Here is a 23,237-nt window from a genome sequence, read left to right as displayed (position 1 = left end):
CAACCAGCCAGGATGGTCTCGATCTCCTGACCTCGTGATCTGCCCGCCTCAGCCTCCCAAAGTGCTGGGATTACAGGCGTGAGCCACCGCGCCCGGTCAAGTTTCTGTTTTTAAAAAACCAAAAACTATTTCTCCACAGAGAAATCATCTGCATTTATAGTAGCCCAAAATGTTACATATTTATAATTAAAACACTGGCAATTTCAATATTAAAATTTCAGAACTTACCGAAAAGGTCCAGTTCTGTTTGCAGGTCGAGAATCCCCCCACATCTCTTTTTATCAAGAGGGCCCCAACGAGTAGATCCTTTTTCTACCAAATTCTGGTTATAGCAGTACCTGTACAAAATAAACCACAAAAATTAGTATTTTAGAATGTGAACTAAAAGCTAAACTAGTTTCCCACTGCTTGGTTTATCAGGGACCACATCAACAGCAATAACTCTGAAGGTCTTTTGTTTCTTTTTCTTCGAGACGGAGTCTCCCTCTGTCGCCCCGGCTGGAGTGCAGTGGCCGGATCTAGGCTCACTGCAAGTTCCGCCTCCCAGGTTTACGCCATTCTCCTGCCTCAGCCTCCCGAGTAGCTGGGACTACAGGCGCCCGCCACCTCGCCCGGCTAGTTTTTTGTATTTTTTTTAGTAGAGACGGGGTTTCACCGTGTTAGCCAGGATGGTCTCGATCTCCTGACCTCGTGAACCGCCCGTCTCGGCCTCCCAAAGTGCTGGGATTACAGGCTTGAGCCACCCCGCCCGGCCTCTTTTTTTTTTAAGAGATGGAGTCTCGCTCTGTCGCCCAGGCTAGAGTGCAACAGTGCGATCTCAGCCCACTGCAACCTCCAGGTTCAGGCAATTCTCCTGCCTCAGCCTCCCGAGTAGCTGCAGGCACACGCCGGCCCGCCCAGCTAATTTTTTTGTATTTTAATAGAGACGGGTTTTCACCGTGTTACCGAGGCTGGTCTCAAACTCCTGAGCTCAAGTAATCCGCCCACCTCGGCCTCCCAAAGTGCTAGGATTACAGGCATGAGCCACTGCACCCAGCTGGAAGTCACTTTTAAACATTTATATAATAAATTTATAATAATAAAAATACTTTTTTTTTTTTTTTTGAGACAGTGTCTCTCTCTGTTGCCCAGGCTGGGTCCAGTGGCATGATCTCGGACCACCGCAACCACTGCCTCCCGGGTTCAAGTGATTCTTCTGCCTCAGCCTCCTGAGTAGCTGGGACTACAGGCATGCGCCACCATGCCCGGCTAATTTTTATATTTTTAGTAGAGACGGGGTTTCACCATATTGGCCAGGCTGATCTCGAACTCCTGACCTCGTGATCCACCCACCTCAGCCTCCCAAAGTGCTGGAATTACAGGCGTGAGCCACTGTGCCCAGCCAGAAAAATACATTTTTAATTAAAATGTGTACTCTGGGGTCGGGCACGGTGGCTCATTCCTGTACCTCAACACTGTGGGAGGCCAAGGCAGGCAGACCACTTGAGCCAAGGAGTTTGAGACCAGCCTGGGCAACATGGCAAAACCCCATCTCTACAAAAAATACAGAAATTACCAGAACTTTGGGAGGCTGAGGCAAGTGGCTCACTTGAGGTCAGGAGTTTGAGACTAGCCTAAGCAACATGATGAACTCTCATCTCTACTAAAAATACAAAAATTGGCCGGGCGCGGTGGCTCATGCCTGTAATCCCAGCACTTTGGGAGGTGGAGGCGGGTGGATCATGAGGTCAGGAGATCGAGATCATCCTGGCTAACACGGTGAAACCCTGTCTCTACAAAAATACAAAAAATTAGCCGGGCGCGGTGGCAGGCACCTATAGTCCCAGCAACTCAGGAGGCTGAGGCAGGAGAATGGCATGAACCCGGGAGGAGGAGCTTGCAGTGAGCCAAGATCGTGCCACTGCACTCCAGCCTGGGGGACAGAGCGAGACTCTGTTTCAATTAAAAAATAATAATAATAATACAAAAATTAGCCAGGTGTGGTAGCAGGCACCTATAATCTCAGCTACGCAGGAGGCCGAGGCAGGAGAAATGCTTGAACCCCGGAGGCGGAGGCTACAGTCAGCCAAGATCATGTCACTGCACTCCAGCCTGGGCGACAGAGCGAGACTTCATCTTTAAAAAAAAAAAAACAGGCCGGGCGCGGTGGCTCAAGCCTGTAATCCCAGCACTTTGGGAGGCCAAGACGGGTGGATCACGAGGTCAGGAGATCGAGACCATCCTGGCTAACACGGTGAAACCCCGTCTCTACTAAAAAATACAAAAAACTAGCCAGGCGAGGTGGCGGGCGCCTGTAGTCCCAGCTACTCGGGAGGCTGAGGCAGGAGAATGGCGTGAACCCGGGAGGCGGAGCTTGCAGTGAGCTGAGATCCGGCCACTGCACTCCAGCCCGGGTGACAGAGCGAGACTCTGTCTCAAAAAAAAAAAAAAACAAAAAACAAAACAAAACAAAACAAAAAAACACCACAAACATTAGCCAGGCGTGCTGACTATGTGTAGTCCCCGCTTCCTGGAAGGCTGAAGTGGGAGGATCGCTTGAACCCGGGAGGTTGAGGCTGCAGTGAGCCAAGATCACACCACTGCATTCCAGCTCAGGAAACAGAGTGAGACTGTCTCAAAAAAAAAAAAAAAAAAAAGTATTCTGGGCACCACAAACTTTTCAATGAACTATGAATGCTTCACATTTACTAAATGAAATAAGTATTTACTGATTTTTCTAGCGCTCATTAGCCCTTCCTTTTTGGAAACGGCATTGTAGTATCAACCCCACTGTCTCAGACCTGATCGGACACCATCCAGCATGACCAATCAGAATAATCTATCACCCTCACCACAGTCATTGCTTTGAAGACAGACATATACCTCAAGTCAAGATGAGAAGTTATTTCCAGGACCTTTGTTATAGCTACTGAAAAAGAGGCAAATCTTTATGACCTTGGATTTGGCAATGATTTCTTAAATATGACCCCTAAAGCACAAGGAACTTTAAAAGAAAAAGTAGATAAACGGACTTCATCAAAATTAAAGACTTCTGTGTATCAAAGGACACTATCAAGAGAGTAAAAAGACAGCCCAGGCCGGGCGCGGTGGCTCAAGCCTGTAATCCCAGCACTTTGGGAGGCCGAGGCGGGCGGATCACAAGGTCAAGAGATCGAGACCACAGTGAAACCCCGTCTCTACTAAAAATACAAAAAATTAGCCGGGCGCGGTGTAGTCCCAGCTACTCAGGAGGCTGAGGCAGGAGAATGGCGGGAACCCGGGAGGCGGAGCTTGCAGTGAGCCGAGATCGCGCCACTGCACTCCAGCCTGGGCAACAGCGTGAGACTCCGTCTCAAAAAAAAAAAAAAAAAAAAAAAAGACAGCCCATAGGTCATCAAAATGGCAGACTAGAAAGTTTCAAGGTCTCATTCCTCCATAGAAACATCAGAAAAACAAGCAGTAACTGTCTGAACCAACTGTGACTGAGTTTTAGAAAAGAGTCCAAGGTTTACAAGCAAATATCCAATCAAGAAAAAGCCATCTTCAAAACAGAAGGAAAGTTTTGTAGTGTTTTTATTCACCCTTGCCCTACCCCCTTTCCAGCATGGCAGTGGTTTTTGTCTTAAAGCAGAAGAAGCCCAATTTCCAGCTCCTCCCTCAAAGAGCAAAGCAGACCTTATTTGCAAATTATCGTACATATCTGGTCTACCCTGTCTTGGGGGGTATTTGAAGGACACACATAAGGTGCATGCTTCTATTTCAACCTAACACAAAATTCAGGCAGAGAAAGCAGCAGGTATTGCTAATGAAAGCTGCAAAGCAGACTACAGACTAACAGGCACTTGGGGCAAGAGATTACAGATAGATGCCCACAGAAGTTGAGGTGAAATTCTTCGGCAAATTAGGACATTCCAAAGCAACATGTATATGGGGAAATTCAGAAAGCCATATGAATGCCAAGGCAAAATGTATGATCATATAAGACCTAGGCAGGGCGCAGTGGCTCATGCCTGTAATCCCTGCACTTTGGGAGGCTGAGGTTGGTGGATCACTTGAGGTCAAGAGTTCGAGACCAGCCTGGTCAACATGGTGACATCCCGTCTCTACTAAAAATACAAAAAATTAGCCGGGCATAGTGGCGAGCACCTGTAGTCCCAGCTACTTGGGAGGCTGAGGCAGGAGAATGACTTGAACACTGGAGGCAGAGGTTGCAGTGAGCCGAGGTCATGCCACTGCACTCCAGCCTGGGCAACAGAGCAAGACTCCATCTAAAAAAAAAAAAAAAACCCTAAATATAAATTGCCAACCAAGAATTCTGTATATGGCTAAACTGTCCTTCAAAAAAATAAGGAAAAACATTGGCCAGGCATGGAGGCTCACACCTGTAATCCCAGCAATTTGGGAGGCCAAGGCGGGTGGATCACGAGGTCAGGTGATCGAGGCCATCCTGGCTAACACAGTGAAACCCCGTCTCTACTAAAAATACAAAAAAAAAAAAAAAAAAAGATTAGCTGGGTGTGATGAGGGGCGCCTGTAGTCCTAGCTACTCGGGAGGCTGAGGTAGGAGAATGGCTTGAACCCAGAAGAATGGAGTGAACCCGGGAGGCGGAGCTTTCAATGAGCCAAGAGCACACCACTGCACTCCAGCCTGGGTGACAGAGCAAGACTGTCTCAAAAAAAAAAAAGGAAAAAAATCAAGACATTCTCAGATAAACAAAAGCTGAGGGAGGTTCATTACCACTATACAGACGCTGTAAGAAATGCTAAAAGGTAATTCTTCAGTCCAGGCGCGGTGACTCACACCTGTAATCCCAGCACTTTGCGAGGCCGAGGTGGATGGATCACAACGTCAGGAGTTCAAGACCAGCCTGGCCAAGATGGTGACACCCGCCTCTACTAAAAATACAAAAATTAGCCAGGTGCGGTGGCAGGCGCCTGTAATCCCGGGTTACTCAGGAGGCTGAGGCAGGAGAATCACTTCAACTTGGGGGGCAGAAGTTGCAGTGAGCTGAGATCATGCCACAGCACTCGGCACTCCAGCCGGGGCAACAGAGTGAGACTCCGTTTTTTTGTTTTTAGAAAAAAAAAAAAAAGGGAATTCTTCAAAATGAATTTTTTTAATTTTTTTTTTTTTTTTTTTTTTTTTGAGACGGAGTTTCGCTCTATCGCCCAGGCTGGAGTGCAGTGGCCGGATCTCAGCTCACTGCAAGCTCCGCCTCCCAGGTTTACGCCATTCTCCTGCCTCAGCCTCCAGAGTAGCTGGGACTACAGGCGGGCACCTGGCTAGTTTTTTGTATTTTTTAGTAGAGATGGGGTTTCACCATGTTAGCCAGGGTAGTCTCAATCTCCTGACCTCGTGATCCGCCCGTCTCAGCCTCCCAAAGTGCTGGGATTACAGGCTTCAGCCACTGCGCCCGGCCTTTTTAATTTTTTTTGAGATGGAGTCTCACTCTGTCACCCACACTGGAGTGCAGTGGCGCGATCTCGGCTCACTGCAAGCTCTGCCTCCCCGATTCACACCATTCTCCTGCCTCAGGCTTCTGAGTAGCTGGGACTACAGGCGCCCACCACCACACCCAGCTAATTTTTGTATTGTTAGTAGAGATGGGGTTTCACTGTGTTAACCAGGAAGGTCTCGATCTCCTGACCTCGTGATCTGCCCACCTCAGCCTCCCAAAGTGCTGGGATTACAGGCATGAGCCACCGCGCCTGGCCCAGAATGAATTTTAAAAAGCTAGACATGAAGCTATGTGAAGAAATAAAGATCTCGGCTGGGTATGGTGGCTCACACCTGTAATCCCAGCACTTAAGGAGGCCGAGGCAGGTGGATCACCTGAGGTCAGGAGTTCAAGACCAGCCTGGCCAACATGGCAAAACCCCGTCTCTACTAAAAATACAAAAATCAGCCAGGTGTAGTGGCATACAACTACAGTCCCAGCTACTCAGGAGCCTGAGGCAAGAGAATCTTTTGAATCCAGGAGGCAGAGGTTGCAGTCAGCTGAGATCACACGTGCCATTCATTGCGCTCCAACCTGGGTGAAAGAGCGAGACTCCATCTCAAAAAAAAAAAAAAAAAAAGAAAGAAAGAAAAGAAAGATCTCTGGTAAAGGCAAATACAGGGGCAACTGTAAAAACTAGCATTATTGCAATTTTGCTTTGTAACTCCTGCTTTTCATTTTCAATGTGATCTAAAAGACAGATGCATAAAAAATTATTAATCTAGGTTACTGAGATACAATTTACAAAGATGTAATCCATGACTTAACAGAAAAGGGAAGAGAAAGGAGCTGGAGAGGAGCAGAGATTTGTATACTATGGAACTTAAGTTAGTATAAATTCAAATTAGATTATAACTGAGATGTTAAGTGTAATTCCCATGGTAACTGCAAATATATCTTTAGAATACACACATAAGAAAATGAGGTTGCCTCCTTATGCACTAAAAAGAAAAAAAGAAAATGAGAAGAGGCTAGGCACAGTGGCTCATGCTTGTCATCCTAGCATGACAAGCACTGGCGGGCCGAGGTGAGAGGATTGCTTGGGCTCAGGAGTCTGAAACCACCATGGGCCATATACTGAGACCCTCTCTCTACTTTAAAAAAAAAAGAAAAGAAAGAAAATGAGAAGAGAGTCAAAACATTTTCACTACAGGCCAGTGGCTAACATCTGTAATCCCAGCACTTCAGGAAGCCAGTTGCTTGAGTTTGAGACCAGTCTAGGCAATATAGTGAGACCCCATCTCTATGAAAAATTAAAAAAAAAAAAAAAAAAGGCAGGTGGTGTATGCCTGCAGTTCCAGTTACTTGGGAAGAATGAAGCAGGAGGATTACTTGAGCCCAGGAGTCCAAGGCTCCAGTGAGCTATGATCTCACCACTGTACTCTAACCTGGGCAACACAGCAAGACCTTGTCTCTTAAAAAGAAAAAAAAGATAATAAAAATTTAAGGCTGGGCGCGGTGGCTCACGCCTGTAATCCCAGCACTTTGGGAGGCCGAGGCGGGCGGATCACAAGGTCAGGAGATCGAGACCACGGTGAAACCCCGTCTCTACTAAAAATACAAAAAATTAGCCGGGCGCGGTTGTGGGCGCCTGTAGTCCCAGCTACTCGGGAGGCTGAGGCAGGAGAATGGCGTGAACCCGGGAGGCGGAGCTTGCAGTGAGCCGAGATCGCGCCACTGCACTCCAGCCTGGGCGACAGAGCGAGACTCCGTCTCAAAAAAAAATAAAAATAAAAATAAATAAAAATTTAAAAAGGGTGAGTCAGGCGTGACGGCTCACGCCTGTAATCCCAGCAATTTGGGAGGCCAAGGCGGGCAGATCACCTGAGGTCGGGAGTTCAAGAGCAGCCTGACCAACATAGAGAAACCCCATCTCTACTAAAAATACAAAATGAGCCGGGCTTCATGGTGCATGCCTGTAATCCCAGCTACTTGGGAGGCAGAGGCAGGAGAATGCCTGAACCCGGGAGGCAGAGTTTGCGGTGAGCTGAAATCGCACCATTGCACTCCAGCCTGGGTAACAAGAGAGAAACTCCGACTCAAGGAAAAAAAAAAAAAAGAAGGGATGAGGGTTGGGGGCGGAAAGTGGCTAATGCCTGTAATCCCAACGTTTTGGAAGGCTAAGGCAGGTAGATTTTTTGAGCCCAGTTCGAGACCAGCCTAGGCAACATGGCAAAACCCTATCTCTACAAAAAATACAAAAATTAGCCAGGCATGGTGGTGGCACACCTGCAGTATCAGCTACTCAGGAGACTGGGACAGGAGGATCACTTGAGCTGAGTTGCAGTGAGATGAGATTGTGCCACTGCACTATTTTGCTCACCAAAGCCTAGGCAACAGTCTCACGCTCTCAAAAAAAAACAACAACAAAAAAAATTTCACTACAAAAAAACAATCAGCTAAATATAACAGTAGTAGCAAAATGGCAAAAGTCCCTACTTATCAGTAATTACTTTAAATGTAAATAGTTTAAACTCTCTAATCACAAAATATTAGTAGAATATATATACATATATATATACTTTTTTTTTTTTTTTTTTTTTTGAGACAGAGTTTTGCTCTTGTCACCCAGGCTGGAGTGCAATGGCATGATATCAGCTCACTACAACCACCGTCTCTCGAGTTCAAGCGATTCTCCTGCCTCAGTCTCCCAAGAAGCTGAGATTACAGGCGCCTGCCACTACACCCAGCTAATTTTTGTATTTTTAGTACAGACAAGGTTTCACCATGTTGTCCAGGCTGGACTCGAACTCTGAACCTCAGGTGATCCATCCGCCTCAGCCTCCCAAAGGGCTATGATTACAGGCGTAAGCCACTGCACCCAGCCTAGGATACATTTTTTAAAAACAGGGCTGGGCGGGGCGCAGTGGCTCACGCCTGTAATCCCAGCTACTCAGGAGGCTAAGGCAGGAGAATTGCTTGAACCTGGGAGGCAAAGGTTGCAGTGAGCCAAGATCATGCCACTGCACTCCAGCCTGGGCAACAAGAGCAAAACTTCGTTTTTATATATATATATATATATACACACACACACACATATATATATATAAAATAAAGCGTAAATGCACATCAGTAGAGACCCTGTATCTACAAAAAATACGAAAATTAACTGGGTGTGGTAGCAGGTGTCTGTAGTCCCAAATACTGCAGTGGTTGAGGTAGGAGGATCCCAAGGCTTGATCCCAGGAGGCAGAGGTTGCTTAAGCCAAGATCACACCACTGCACTCCAGCCTGGGCAACAGAGCGAGACTCAGTCTCAAAACAAGAAGAAAAAAAAAACACTATGCAACTCTAAGAATAAATAAAGTAGTTATGTTAATTGATACAGGATAAGCTATTATGTATTAAGTTCTAAAAACATGTGCAAGGCGGGGCGCAGTGGCGCACGCCTGTAATCCCAGCACTTTGGGAGGCCGAGGCGGGTGGATCACAAGATCAGGATATCGAGATCATCCTGGCTAACATGGTGAAACCCCGTCTCTACTAAAAATACAAAAAAATTAGCCTGGCATGGCGGAGTGTGCCTGTAGTCCCAGCTGCTAGGGAGGCTGAGGCAGGAGAATGGTGTGAACCTGGGAGGCAGAGCTTGCAGTGCACCAAGATCGCGCCACCGCACTCCAGCCTGGGTGACAAAGCAAGACTCCATCTCAAAAAAAAAAAAAAAAAAGTGTGCAAAATATTTGCAACCCGGTAATATCTGAGCAAAACAGAAAAGAATATATACAACAGGCCGGGCGCGGTGGCTCAAGCCTGTAATCCCAGCACTTTGGGAGGCCGAGACGGGTGGATCACAAGGTCAGGAGATCGAGACCATCCTGGCTAACACGGTGAAACCCCATCTCTACTAAAAAATACAAAAAACTAGCCGGGCGAGGTGGCGGGCGCCTGTAGTCCCAGCTACTCAGGAGGCTGAGGCAGGAGAATGGCGTAAACCCAGGAGGTGGAGCTTGCAGTGAGCTGAGATCCGGCCACTGCACCCCAGCCTGGGCGACACAGCAAGACTCCGTCTCAAAAAAAAAAAAAAGAATATATACAACAAAGTTAGAGGACTGACACTTCCCAATTCCAAAACTCACCACAAAGCTACAGTAATCAAGACAGTGTGACATTGATATAGTATAGACATACAGACCAAGAAAACAGAATTAAGAGTCTATACATAGGCCAGACACAGTGGCTCACACCTGTAATTCCAATACTTTGGGAGGCTGAGGCACAAGGATGGCTTGAGCCCAGAAGTTTGAGAACATCCTGGGCAAAATACTGAGACCTTGTCTCTACAAATTTTTTTTTTTTTTTCTGAGACCTTATCTCACTCTGTCACCTCAGCCTCCTCAGTAGCTGGGACTACAAACATGCACGACCATGCTCGGATAATTTTTTTGTGTATTTCTGGTAGATACAGGATTTTGTCATGTTGCCCGTGCTGGTCTTAAACTCCTGATTCAGGCGATTACCCCGCCTCCACCTCTCAGAATACTAGGATTACAGGTCTGAGCCACCCCGCCCAGCCTATAAAATTTTTTTTTTAATTAGCCAGGTCCAGCTGGGCGTGGTGGCTCACACTTGTAAGCCCAGTACTTTGGGAGGCTGATGCGCGCAGATCATCTGAGGTCAGGAATTCAAGACCAGGTAGGCCAACATGGTGAAACCTGTCTCTACTAAAAATACAAAAATTAGCCAGGCGTGGTGGCACATGCCTGTAATCCCAGCTACTCAGGAGGCTGTGGCAGGAGGATCACTTGAACCCAGAAGGCAGAGGTTGCAGTGAGCCGAGAATGTGTCACTGCACTACAGCCTGGGCGACAGAGTGAGACTGTCTCAAAAAAAAAAAAAGGCTGCGTGCAGTGGCTCACACCTGGTATCCCAGCACTTTGGGAGGCTAAGGCAGGCAGATCACAAGGTCAAGAGATCGAGACCAGCCTGGCCAACATGGTGAAATCCTATCTCTACTCAGAATACAAAAATTAGCTGGGCGTGGTAGCACACGCCTGTAGTTCCAGCTACTTAGGAGGCTGAGAGAGGAGAATCTCTTGAACCTGGGAGGTGGAGTTTGCAGTGAGCCAAGATTGCTCCATTCTAGGACGGAGCAAGACTCCATCTCAAAAAAAAAAAAAAAAAAAAATTAGCAAGGTGTGATGGCACGCCCCTATGGTCCCAGTTACTTGGGAGGCTAAAATGGGAGGATCACTTGAGCATGGGAGTTTCAGCCTGCAGTAAGCCATGATTGCACCACTGCACTCCAGCCTGGGCAACAGAGCAAGACCCTGTCTCAAAAAAAAAAAAAGGAAAAGAAAAAAAGGTAAGCTGGGCACATCGGCTCATGCCTATAATCAGAGCACTTTTTGAGGCCAAGGTCAGAGGATCACTTGAGACCAGGAGTTCAAGACCAACCTGGGCAACACAGCAAAACCCCCATCTGTATAATTTTTTGGTTTAAATGAGAGAAAATTTGTGCAAATTACATATTTGATAAGTGACTTGTATCTAAAATATATAAAAAATGATTTCAACTCAGTAACAAAAAGAAAAATAGGCCAGGCGCAGTGGCTCACGCCTGTAATCCCAACACTTTGGGAGGCCGAGGCAGGTGGATCACCTGAGGTCGGGAGTTGGAGACCAGCCTGACCAACATGGAGAAACCCCGTCTCTACTAAAAATACAAAATTAGCTGGCGTGGTGGTGCATGCCTGTAATCCCAGCTACTCGGGAGGCTGAGGCAGGAGAATCGCTTGAACCCGGGAGGCAGAGGTTGTGGTGAGTCGAGATGGCACCATTGTACTCCAGCCTGGCAGCCTGGGCAACAAGACTCTGTCTCCAAAAAAAAAAAAAAAAGAAAAACAAGTAACCTAATTTAAAACATAGTAAAGGGGCTGGGCACAGTGCTCACATCTGTAATCCCAGCATTTTAGGAGGCTGAAGTGGGCAGCTCACTTGAGGTCAGGAGTCTGAGACCAGCCTGGCCAACATGCTGAAACCCCGTCTCTACTAAAAATACAAAAACTGGGGCTAGGCGCACTGGCTCATGCCTGTAATCCCAGCACTTTGGGAGGCCAAGGCGGGTGGATCACGAGGTAAAGAGATAGAGACCATCCTGACCAACACAGTGAAACCCCAACCCTACTAAAAATACAAAAATTAGTTGGGCATGGTGGCACGCACCTGTAGTCCCAGATACTTGGGAGGCTGAGGCAAGAGAATCACTTGAACCCGGGAGGCAGAGGCTGTACTGAGCCAAGATCGTGCCACTGCATTCTAGCCTGGGTGAAAGAGCAACACTCCATCTCAGACAAAAAAATAAAAATAAAAATAAATAATAATAATAATAAAGCAGGGCGTGGTGGCTCACGCCTATAATCCCAGTACTTTGGGAGGCTGAGACAGACCACAAGATCAGGAGATTAAGACCAGCCTGACCAAAATGGTGAAACCCCGTCTCTACTAAAAGTACAAAAATTAGCCAGGCGTGGTGGTGGGCACCTGTAGTCCCAGCTACTGGGGAGGCTGAGGCAGGAGAATCACTTGAACCCAGGAGGTGGAGGTTGCAGTAAGCTGAATTTGCGCCACTGCATTCCAGCCTGGGCAACAGGGTGAGACTCCGTCTCAAGAAAACAAAATAATAATAATAATAATAATAATAATAATAACTTGAGGCTGAGGCAGGAGAATCACTTGAACTTGGGAGGCAGAGGATGCAGTGAGCCAAGATTGCGCCACTGCACTCCAGCCTGGGCAACAGAGTAAGACTTCATCTCAAAATAAATAAATAAATAATAAATAAATAAAATAAAATATAGTAAAGGCCAGGCACAGTGGCCCTTGTCTGTAATCCCAGCACTTTGGAAAGCTGAAAAAGGTGGACTGCTTGAGCTCAGGAGTTCGAGACCAGCCTGGGCAACACGGCAAAACCTTGTCTACACACGCACACATACACACACACCACACACACACACACACACACACACACTAGCCAGGCGAGGTGGAACATACCTGTAGTCCCAGCTACTGAGGAGGCTGAGGTGGGAGAATTGCTTGCACCTGCGAGGCGGAGGTTGCAGTAAGCCAAGATCATACCACTGCACTCCAGCCTGGGCAACAGAGCAAGAACCCATCTCAAAAAACAAAAACAAAAAAAAGAAATAGTAACTGCTGATTCATCCCTCACACCATCCCTGACAACCATTTTGTTTCTATGATTTTGACTACTCAAAGTGTCTCATATAAGTGAAATTATATGGTATTTGTCTTTTACATGACTGGCTTATTTCACTTAGCATAATGTCCTCAAGGTTCATCCATGTTGTAGTATGTCAGAATTACCTTCCTTTTTAACACTGAATAATTTTCAGTTACATGTACATACCACATTTTCCTTTTCTATTCATCCATCAATGAATAGTTGGGTTGCTTCCACTTTTTAGCTAATGTGAATAATGCTGTTGTGAACATGGGTACAAATATCTCGTCGAGACTCTGTTTTTCTTTTTCTTTGTTTTCTTTTTTTTCTTTTTTTTTTTTTTTTGAGACGGAGTCTCGCTCTGTAGCCCAGGCTGGAGTGCAGTGGCCAGATCTCAGCTCACTGCAAGCTCCGCCTCCCGGGTTCACGCCATTCTCCGGCCTCAGCCTCCCGAGTAGCTGGGACTACAGGCGCTGCCACCTCGCCCGGCTACTTTTTGTATTTCTTAGTAGAGACGGGGTTTCACCGTGTTATCCAGGATGGTCTCGATCTCCTGACCTCGTGATCCGCCCGTCTCGGCCTCCCAAAGTGCTGGGATTACAGGCTTGAGCCACCGCGCCCGGCCAAAGGAAGTTTTTTGTTTGTTTTTTTGAGACGGAGTCTCGCTCTGTTGCCCAGGGTGGGGTGCAGTGGCGCAATCTCAGCTCACTGCAAGCTCCGCCTCCCGGGTTCCGGCCATTCTCCTGCCTCAGCCTCCAGAGTAGCTAGGACTGCAGGCGCTGCCACCTCACCCGGCTAGGTTTTTTATTTTTTATTTTTTAGTAGAGACGGGGTTTTACTGAGTTAGCCAGGATGGTCTTGATCTCCTGACCTCGTGATCCGCCGGTCTCAGCCTCCCAATGTGCTGGGATTACAGGCTTGAGCCACCGCGCCTGGCCCTTTGTTTTCAATTATTTTGGATATATATCCAGAAGTAAAATTGCTAGATCATATGGTAATTCTATTTTTAATGTTTTGCCTTTCATTCTTTTTCCCAAAGTAAATGTTGTGGGCTACACAGGATATTCAGCTAAGAGCATCAAGGAGACACCAAGAAGCAAGGGTTACTCTGACCACCTACCCACTCCCTGGATCCAACTACAAGTTTTTAAACAGTAGCAACTTTAATATGCACTCAAGAGCTGGAATTAGTGGCTGCAAGAAGCACCCTTGCCCCCCAAAAGATCTCAATTTGAAAATTTTAAGTGTAGTCTGGGCGCAGTGGCTCATGCCTGTAGTCTCAGCACTTTAGGAGACGGAGGCAGGTAGATAACACTTGAGACCAGGAATTCAAGACCAGCATGGCCAACATGGCGAAACCCCATTTCTACTAAAAATACATAAATTAGCTGAGCGTGGTGGTATGCGCCTGTAATCCCAGCTACCCAGGAGGTTGAGAATAAAATAAAATAAAAAAATAAAAAGGCTGGGCACGGTGGCTCAGGCCTGTAAGCCCAGCAGTTTGAGAGGTGGGCTGATCACAAGGTCAGGAGATCAAGACCATCCTGGCGAACACGGTGAACCCTCGTCTCTACTAAAAATACAAAAAATTGGCCGATCGCCTTGGCTCATACCTGTATACCCAGCACTTTGGGAGACCAAAGTGGGCAGATCACAAGGTCATGAGATTGAAACCATCCTGGCCAACATGGTAAAAACCCTGTCTCTACTAAAAACACAAAAATTCGCTGGGCATGGTGGCAGGCGCCTGTAGTCCCAGCTACTCGGCAGGCTGAGGCAGAATTGCTTGAACCCAGTAGGTGGAAGCTGCAATGAGCTGAGATCGCGCCACTGCACTCCTGCCTCGGCGACACAATGAGACTGGGTCTCAAAAAAACAAGCAAAAAAAATAAAAATAAAAATTGTTGTCCTGAAGGATTTTCCTCTCTGGGAGAATGTACTTCAGTTAAGTTTCAAATGAAATGTTTTCTTTGATAAAGTAAGATGGGGTAAATAGGGGGAGGTAAGTAAAAAGAAGAATCAACAAGACCTATTCTTTTTATTTCATAATTTTTTTATGATTCAGCAGAGCATTAACAAAAGAAGATTGAAGAATTTAAAAGGAAAAAATAAAAATAATAAATTATTTTATAATTATGGTAAAATATTTGGGTAGGATCGGGTGCAGTGGCTCACACTAAGCACTTTGGGAGGCCGAGGCCAGCGAATCACGAGGTCAGGAATTTGAGACCAGCCTGGCCAACATAGTGAAACTCCATCTCTACTAAAAATACAAAAAATTAGCCAGGCATGGTGGCAGGTGCCTGTAACCCAGCTACTTGAAAGCCTGAGGCAGGAAAATTGCTTGAATCCAGGAGGCGAATGTTGCAGTGAGCCGAGATCATGCCACAGCACTCCAGCCTGGGTGACAGTGTGAGACTCCATCTCAAAAAAAAAAAAAAAAAAAAAAAAAAAATTGAGTATGTAAATAGTCTCACCCTGTTGCCCAGGCTGGAGTACAATAGTGCAATCTCAGCTCACTGCAACCTCTAGCTCCTGGGTTCAAGCAATTCTTTTTTTTTTTTTCTTTTTTCTTTTTTGAGACACAGTCTCCCTCTGTCGCCAGTCTGGAATACAGTGGCGCAATCTTGGCTCACTACAACCTCCACCTCCCGGGTTCAAGTGATCCTCCTGCCTCAGCCTCCCAAGTAGCTGAGACTACAGGTGCACGCCACAACACCTGGCTAATTTTTTTGTATTTTTAGTAGAGACTGGGTTTCATCACATTGGCCAGGATGGTCTCAATCTCTTGACCTCGTGATCTGCCTGCCTTGGCCTCCCAAAGTGCTGGGATTATAGACATGAGCCACCGCACCCGGTCTCAAGCAATTCTTGTGCCTCAGCCTCCCGAGCAGCTGGAATTACAGGCACATACCACACCCACCTAATTTTTGTATTTTAGTAAAGTCAGGGTTTCATCATGTTGCCTAGGCTCGTCTCGAACTCCTGAGCACAGGCAATCTGCCTGCCTCAGCCTCCCAAAGTGCTAAGATTATAGGTGTGAGCCACCATGCCCAGCCTATTTTAACCATTTTTAAGTGTACCATTTAGCTACAGCCATCACAACAGTGCAGTAAGGACATAAAGACATAAAGACCAATCAACTGAATGGAGTGACCAGAAATAAATCCTCACATATATGGTCAATTTTCTTTTTTTTTCTTTTTTTGAGACAGATTCTCATGTCTCACTCTGTCGCCCAGGCTAGAGGGCAGTGGCGCGATCTCAGCTCACTGCAGCCTCTGTCTCCCAGTTCAAGCGATTCTCCTGCCTCAGCCTCCTGAGTAGCTAGGAATACAGCCACACACCATCATGCCCAGCGAATTTTGGTATTTTTAGTACAGACGGGATTTTGCCGTGTTGGCAAGGCTGGTCTTGAACTCCAGGCAATTGATTTTCAACAAAGGTGTCAAGAACATCCAATGGGGAAAGTATAATCTTGTTCCCAAATGGAAAATGGCACTCCGAAAACTGAATATCCACATGCATAACAATAAAGTGGGACTTACACAACAAAATATATAAAAAATTAACTCGGGCCGGGCGCGGTGGCTCAAGCCTGTAATCACTGCACTTTGGGAGGCCGAGACGGGCGGATCACAAGGTCAGGAGATCGAGACCATCCTGGCTAACACGGTGAAACACCGTCTCTACTAAAAAATACAAAAAACTAGCCGGGCGAGGTGGCGGGCCCCTGTAGTCCCAGCTACTGGGGAGGCTGAGGCAGGAGAATGGTGTAAACCCGGGAGGCGGAGCTTGCAGTGAGCCGAGATCTAGCCACTGCACTCCACCCTGGGCGACAGAGCCAGACTCCATCTCAAAAAAAAAAAGAAAAAAAAAAAAAGAGGATATGCAAATAGCCAATGAGAACATGAAAAGATGCTCAACATCACTTATCATCAGGGAAATGCAAATCAAAACCACAATAAGATACCACTTCACATCCACTAGGATAGCTACTGTTGGGGGAAAAAGAAAAAAAAACCAGAAAATAGGCCGGGTGAGGTGGCTCACACCTGTAATTCCAGCACCTTGGGAGGCCAAGGTGGACAGATCACTTGAGGTCAGGAGTTCAAGACCAGCCTGGACAATATGGTGAAACCCTGTCTCTACTAAAATACAAAAATTAGCCAGGCATGGCACTACACGCCTGTAATCCCAGCTACCCGGGAGGCTGAGGCATGAGAATCTCTTCAACCTGGGAGGCAGAGGTTGCGATGAGCCAAGATCATGCCACTTCACTCCAGCCTGGGCAACAGATTGTGAGATTCTGTCTCAAAAATAAACAAAATGCCAGGCCCGGTGGCTCATGCCTATAATCCCAATGCTTTGGGAGGCTGAGGCTGGCAGATCACCTGAGGTCAGGAGTTCAAGACCAGCCTGGCCAACATGGAGAAACGCCATCTCAACTAAAATGCAAAAATTAGCTGGGCGTGGCAGCGGGTGCCTGTAATCCCACTACTCAGGAGGCAGAGGCAGGAGAATCGCTTGAACCCGGGAGGCGGAGGTTGCAGTGAGTCAAGATTGTGTCACTGCACTCCAACCTGTGCAACAGAGCGAGATTTTCTGTCTCAAAAAAAAAAAAAAAAAGAAGAAAGAAAATAACAAGTGTTGGCCAGGATGTGGAGGATGCAGAGAAACTGAACTGAAACCTGTATTATACAGTATGCTAGGACTGCCATAACAAAATACCATGGACTGGGAGGCTTAAGCCACAGAAATTATTCTCACAGCTCTGGAGGCTGGAAGTCCAAGATCAAGTTGTCAGCCTCCGCACAGCTGGGACTACAGGCGCACGCCGCCACACCCAGTTAATATTTTGTATTTTCAGTAGAGGCGGGGTTTCACCGAGTTAGCCAGGATGGTCTCGATCTCCTGACCTTGTGATCCACTAGCCTTGGCCTCCCAAAGTGCTGCAATTACAGATGTGAGCCACCGCGCCTGGCCCCTTGTGATATCTTCTAACTTTTTAATTTCTCTTTAAAGGTACTATTTCCAAATACAGTCACACTGGGGCTTAGGGCTTCAACACATGAATTTTCAGGGGGACACAATTCAGTCTATAACAAAACCTTTGTGCACTGCTGATAGAATGTAAAATGGTGCAACCAGTGTGGAAAACAGTAAGGCAGTTCCTCAAAAAATGATACATAAAGCCTGGGCAACCCAGCAAAATCCCACAGCTACAAAAATAAAATAAAATAATTAGCTAACCGTTGTGGCGTGCACCTGTAGTCTCAGTTACTCAAGAGGGTGAGGTGAGAGGATAGCTTGAACCGAGAAGGTCAGGGCTGCAGACAGCTGTGACTGCACCACTGCACTCCAGCCTGGACAACAAAGAAAGATGCTGTCTTAAAAAAAAAAAAAAAAAAAAAAATTACACATAGAATTACCATTTGACCTGTCAACTGTCAATTCCATTTCTGAGTATATATACTCCCAAAAGAAATGAAAGTCAAGACTTGATATTTGGCCGGGCGCGGTGGCTCAAGCCTGTAATCCCAGCACTTTGGGAGGCCGAGACGGGCGGATCACGAGGTCAGGAGATCAAGACCATCCTGGCTAACATGGTGAAACCCCGTCTCTACTAAAAAATACAAAAAACTAGCCAGGCGAGGTGGCGGGTGCCTGTAGTCCCAGCTACTCGGGAGGCTGAGGCAGGAGAATGGCGTAAACCCAGGAGGCAGAGCTTGCAGTGAGCTGAGATCCGGCCACTGCACTCCAGCCTGGGCGACAGACCGAGACTCCGTCTCAAAAAAAAAAAAAAAAAAAAAAAAAGACTTGATATTTGTGGCTGGGCTCGGTGGCTCACACCTGTAATCCCACCACTTTGGGAGGCTGAGGCAGGTGGATCACCTGAGGTCAGAAGTTCAAGACCAGCCTGGCCAACATGCGAAACTCCTTCTCTACTAAAAATACAAAAATTAGCTAGGCATGGTGGCACACATCTGTAATCCCAGCTACTCAGGAGGCTGAGGCAGGAGAATCACCTGAACCCGGGAGGCAGAAGTTGCAGTGAGTCGAGATCGCGCCACTGCACTCCAGCCCAGACGACATGAACAACACTTAGTCTCAAAAAAAAAAAAAAGATATTTGTACACCAATATTCTTTTTTTTTTTTGGAGACAGAGTGTTACTCTGTCGCCCAGGCTGGAGTGCAGTGGCCGGATCTCAGCTCACTGCAAGCTCCGCCTCCCAGGTTTACGCCATTCTCCTGTCTCAGCCTCCCGAGTAGCTGGGACTACAGGTGCCCGCCACCGCGCTCAGCCAGTTTTTTGTATTTTTTAGTAGAGACGGGGTTTCACCGTGTTAGCCAGGATGGTCTCGATCTCCTGACCTCGTGATCCGCCCATCTCAGCCTCCCAAAGTGCTGGGATTACAGGCTTGAGCCACCGCGCCCGGCCTGTACACCAATATTCATAGCACCATTATATTCACAATAGCAAAAAGGTAGAAACAACCCAAATGTCCATCAACAGACGAATGGATAAACAAAATGTGGTATATACATACAATGGAATATTACTCAGCCTTAAAAAGGAATAAAATTCTGATACGTACTACAAGATGGATGAATCCTGAAGATATTATGCTAAGTAAAATAAGCCATACACAAAAGAACGAATATTATATGATTCCACTTACATGAGACACCTAGAGTAGTCAAATTCATAGAGACAGAAAGCAGAATGGTGATTGTCAGGGGGTAGTGGAGGAGAGAATAGGGATTTACTGTTCAATGGGTACAGGAACTCAGTTTGTGAAGATGAAAAAAGTTCTGAAGCTGCATTTTTATGATGGCTGCATAAGAAGAAGAATGTACTTACTACTACTAAATGGTACACTTAAAAATGGTTAAAAAGGTACAAACAAGCAAAAACCAAGAAAACACAAATGAGATACCACTTCACACCCATTAGGATGGCTATTATAAAAACAAACAAATAAAAAACCACATACACACACACAAATTTACCAAAAGAGGAAAAACAGAAAATAAGTGTTCGGGAGGATGTGGGAAAATTGGAACCCTTGCGTATTACTGGTGAGAATGTAAAATGATGCAGTCATTGAGGAAAACAGTATGGTGGTTCCTCAAAAAGCTAAACATGTAATAACCAAGTATCAACTGGGTACAGTGGCTCATGCCTGTAATCCCAGTACCTTGAGAGGCCAAGAAGGGAAAACGGCTTGAGGCCAGGAGTTCGAGACCAGCATGAACAACATAGGGAGACCCTGCCTCTACAAAAAAATAAAAATAAAAAAAATTATGGGCCAGATGTGGTGGCTCATGCCTGTAATCCCAGCACTTTGGGAGGCCAAGGCAGGAGGATCACTTGAATTCAGGAGTTCGAGACCAGCCTAGACAACAAGGCAAGACTTCATCACAAAAAATGAAAATTAAACAAACAAAAAAATTAGCTGGTTGTGGCAGCCCATGCCTGCAGTCCCAGCTACTCAGGAAGCTGAGGCGGGATGACTGCTTGAGCCCAAGAGTTCGAGGCTGCAGTGAGCCATGACTGTGCCACTGAACTCCAGCCTGGGCAACAGAGCAAGACCCTGTCTCAAAAAAAAAAATAAAATAAAATAATTAATAATAATAATTACCATATAGCAATTTCCCTTCTGGGTATATACCCAAAAGAATTCAAAGCAGGGACCCAAAGAGATATTTGTACACCAATGATCACAGCAGCATTATTTACAATAGTCAAAAGGTAGAAACAACCCAAGTGTCTACTACAAATGAATTAATAAACAAAATGTGGTGTATACACACAACAGATTAAGCCATAAAAAGGAATGAAATTCTGATACACGCTCCAACATGGATCAACCTTGAAACCATTACACTAAGTGAAATAAACCAGACACAAAAAAGAACAATACTGTATGATTCCATTTCGTATTTGCAGTAGCTAGAACAAGCACACTCAGAGAGACAAAAAGTAGATTAGAGATTAGAAACAAGAGGAAATGGGAAGTTAACTTGTTTAATGGTTACAGTTTCTTTTTTTCTTTTTTTTTGAGATGGGAGTCTGGCTCTGTAGCCCAGGCTGGAGTGCAATGGCATGATCTCAGCTCACTGCAACCTCTGCCTCTCTAGTAGGTGGGGTTACAGGTACATGCCACCATGCATGGCTAATTTTTGTATTTTTAGTAGAGATGGGGTTTCACCACGTTGGCCAGGCTGTTCTTGAACTCCTGACCTCAAGTGATCTGCCCGCCTTGGCCTCCCAAAGTGCTAGGTTTACAGGCGTGAGCCACCATGCCATCTCTGGTTACAAAGTTTCTGTTTGAGATAATAAAGTTTCAGAAATAATGGTGTTGCTTGTACTACATTGTGAATGTAATTAATACCATTGAATTGTATACTTAACAATGGTTTAAAGGGCAAAATTTTGTTAAAATATACATAAACATACATAAAAATATGTATTTACCACAATTTGTTTTATTTATTTATTTTATTTTATTTATTTTTTTTTTTGAGACAGAGTCTTGCTCTATGGCCCAGGTTGGAGTGCAGTGGCATGATCTACCCTTACTACAACCTCTACCTCCCTAGCTCTAGCCATTTTCCCATCTCAGCCTCCTGAGTAGTTAGGGCTAACAGGAGCATGCCATCTTGCCTGGCTAATTTTTTTTGTTTTTTTTGGTAGAGACAGGGTTTCGCCATGTTGCCCAGGCTCACGGTCGAGGTAGGTGGATCACCTGAGGTCAGTAGCTAAAGACCAGCCTGGCCAACATGGCGAAACTCCACCTCTACTAAAAAAAATACAAAAAATTAGCTGGGCATAAGGCAAAATGCTGCCTCTACTATGTTGGTTTTTGTTGAGTTTTGTGTTTTGGTTTTTTTTTGTTTTGTTTTGTTTTTTTGAGACGGAGTTTTGCTCTTGTGGCCCAGGTTGGAGTGCAATGGAGCAATCTCAGCTCACCACAACCTCCGCCTCCCGGGTTCAAGTGATTCTCCTGCCTCAGCCTCCAGAGTGGCTGGGATTACAAGCATGCACCACCACGCCAGCTAATTCTGTATTTTTGGTAGGGACGGGGTTACTCCATGTTAGTCAGGCTGGTCTCAAACTCCCTACCTCAGGTGATCCGCCCGCCTCAGCCTCTCAAAGTGCTGGGATTACAGGTGTGAGCCACCGTGCCCGGCCCTGGCTATTTTATTTTTTGTAGAGTCGGCGTCTCGCTATGTGCCCACGCAGGTCTCCAACTCCTGAGCTCAAGCAATCCTCCCACCTCAGCCTCCCAAAGTGCTGGGATTACAGGCGTGAGCCACCAGGCTCAGCCTGATAATAGAATTCTATAAGGAAAGGTGCTACAACTATCAAGAGAGACCTGGGACCTGTCCTGCAGGTTAGGTATCTAGTTAGGTGCTAGCTTCTGAGACAAGGTTCAAATTCAACTTTCGTGTTTCACCAAAATGGTAACATATTATTTAGTTACTTTCTTCACTGCTAGTCCTACCATCACGCACCAGTTCTCGATACTCCTCCTTACAGACCTCACAAATTCAGTAATGGTGACATACTTAAATCATTCACACCGGTGGCATTTCTCAATAGGAAGGTGGAAACTAGCAAGCCAAGGGCACAATCCAGGGTTCAGAAAATGAACCAGGTGACCACCTGCATGTCTACTGAACTCCTTCACTTAAATCCAGCTACTCTGACCTTCACAGGCAAACCTGGAATATGCAAAAAATACAATTATGCTCACGGTTTATGTACCCTACAAAACAGAGCCCTTCCTTTAAAAAAAAAAAAAAAAAAAAAAAAAGCATTCCCAAAGTTGAACCCTTTAACGTCAATTCTAAACTATTTACACCGCTAATGGAATCTAAAGCGTGAATACGAGAAGACATCCTTCTCCTTCATTGCCTAACGGGCGCAGAATCCACCAGACCACTCCCCCGCCTCCAGGTTCTACCGCGCCGCCGACCGGGCTCGGAGCTCTTGTGCCCTCCGATGCGGCGGAGCCTCCCTTGTGTCTGTCCAAGTCTGAGGACGAGACTACGCGCTAAACACAAGAACTCCCTTCCTAGTGATGCCTCAGAATTGGATCTGAAACAGGAAAACCGCAAGAAGAGCCCGCTTACAGCTCCGAAGTCTACAAGCACAGAGCCGCAACCACGCGCCGGCCCCAGCCTCACAGCTGGCCGCTCCGCGGCGGGACCGATAATCTACCGCCGCGCCGGGCCCCGCCCCGGGCCCGCCACGGGCGGCGCCTCCCTCACCTCACCGTAGCTTGGTCTTCTTCCCGAGCGAGGCCGCAGCTGCCCCGAGACACCGAAACCACAGCTTTCAGGCCGCGCAGGCCTGCAACGTCTAGAGTGGGCCCGTCTGCAGGCTCTTCCCCCGCAGGTTCTGGCACGCCCTCTCTCCAGTCCCGGGCCCCTACCAAGGCGGCGAAGCCTCCACTGCCCGCTCCTCCTTCTCCTCAGCCTCCGCCACCGAACCAGCGCCGCGGAGACCGGAACTTCCTCCGCGCGGGGCCACCGCTACCACAAAGGCGCCGCGCCGCTGCCTTCAGCGCTC

General features: G+C 46.7%; 1 protein-coding gene across 5 annotated transcripts in view; it reads right to left on the bottom strand.

The window, feature by feature from the left end:
* LOC105480467 (RNA binding motif protein 6) overlaps positions 1-23,237 on the bottom strand; it is a 127,211-nt gene extending 103,974 nt beyond the window's left edge. The window contains exons 1-3 of one of the 5 annotated variants that reach the window (XM_071091744.1): positions 22,937-23,237; positions 17,908-18,044; positions 229-338 (exon numbers count right to left, since the gene is read on the bottom strand). In XM_071091744.1, coding sequence (XP_070947845.1) covers positions 229-272 — 44 coding nt within the window. In that variant the 5' untranslated portion in view covers positions 273-338; positions 17,908-18,044; positions 22,937-23,237. Of the gene's footprint in view, positions 1-228; positions 339-17,907; positions 18,045-22,936 lie in introns of those variants that run through there. The other 4 variants (XM_071091742.1, XM_071091743.1, XM_071091745.1 and 1 more) reach the window with 4 other exon arrangements.

The sequence above is a fragment of the Macaca nemestrina genome, chromosome 2 (genome assembly GCF_043159975.1).
Source record: "Macaca nemestrina isolate mMacNem1 chromosome 2, mMacNem.hap1, whole genome shotgun sequence".
NCBI classification, from domain to species: Eukaryota; Metazoa; Chordata; class Mammalia; order Primates; family Cercopithecidae; genus Macaca; species Macaca nemestrina.
This window is presented reverse-complemented; position numbering and strand designations above follow the sequence as displayed.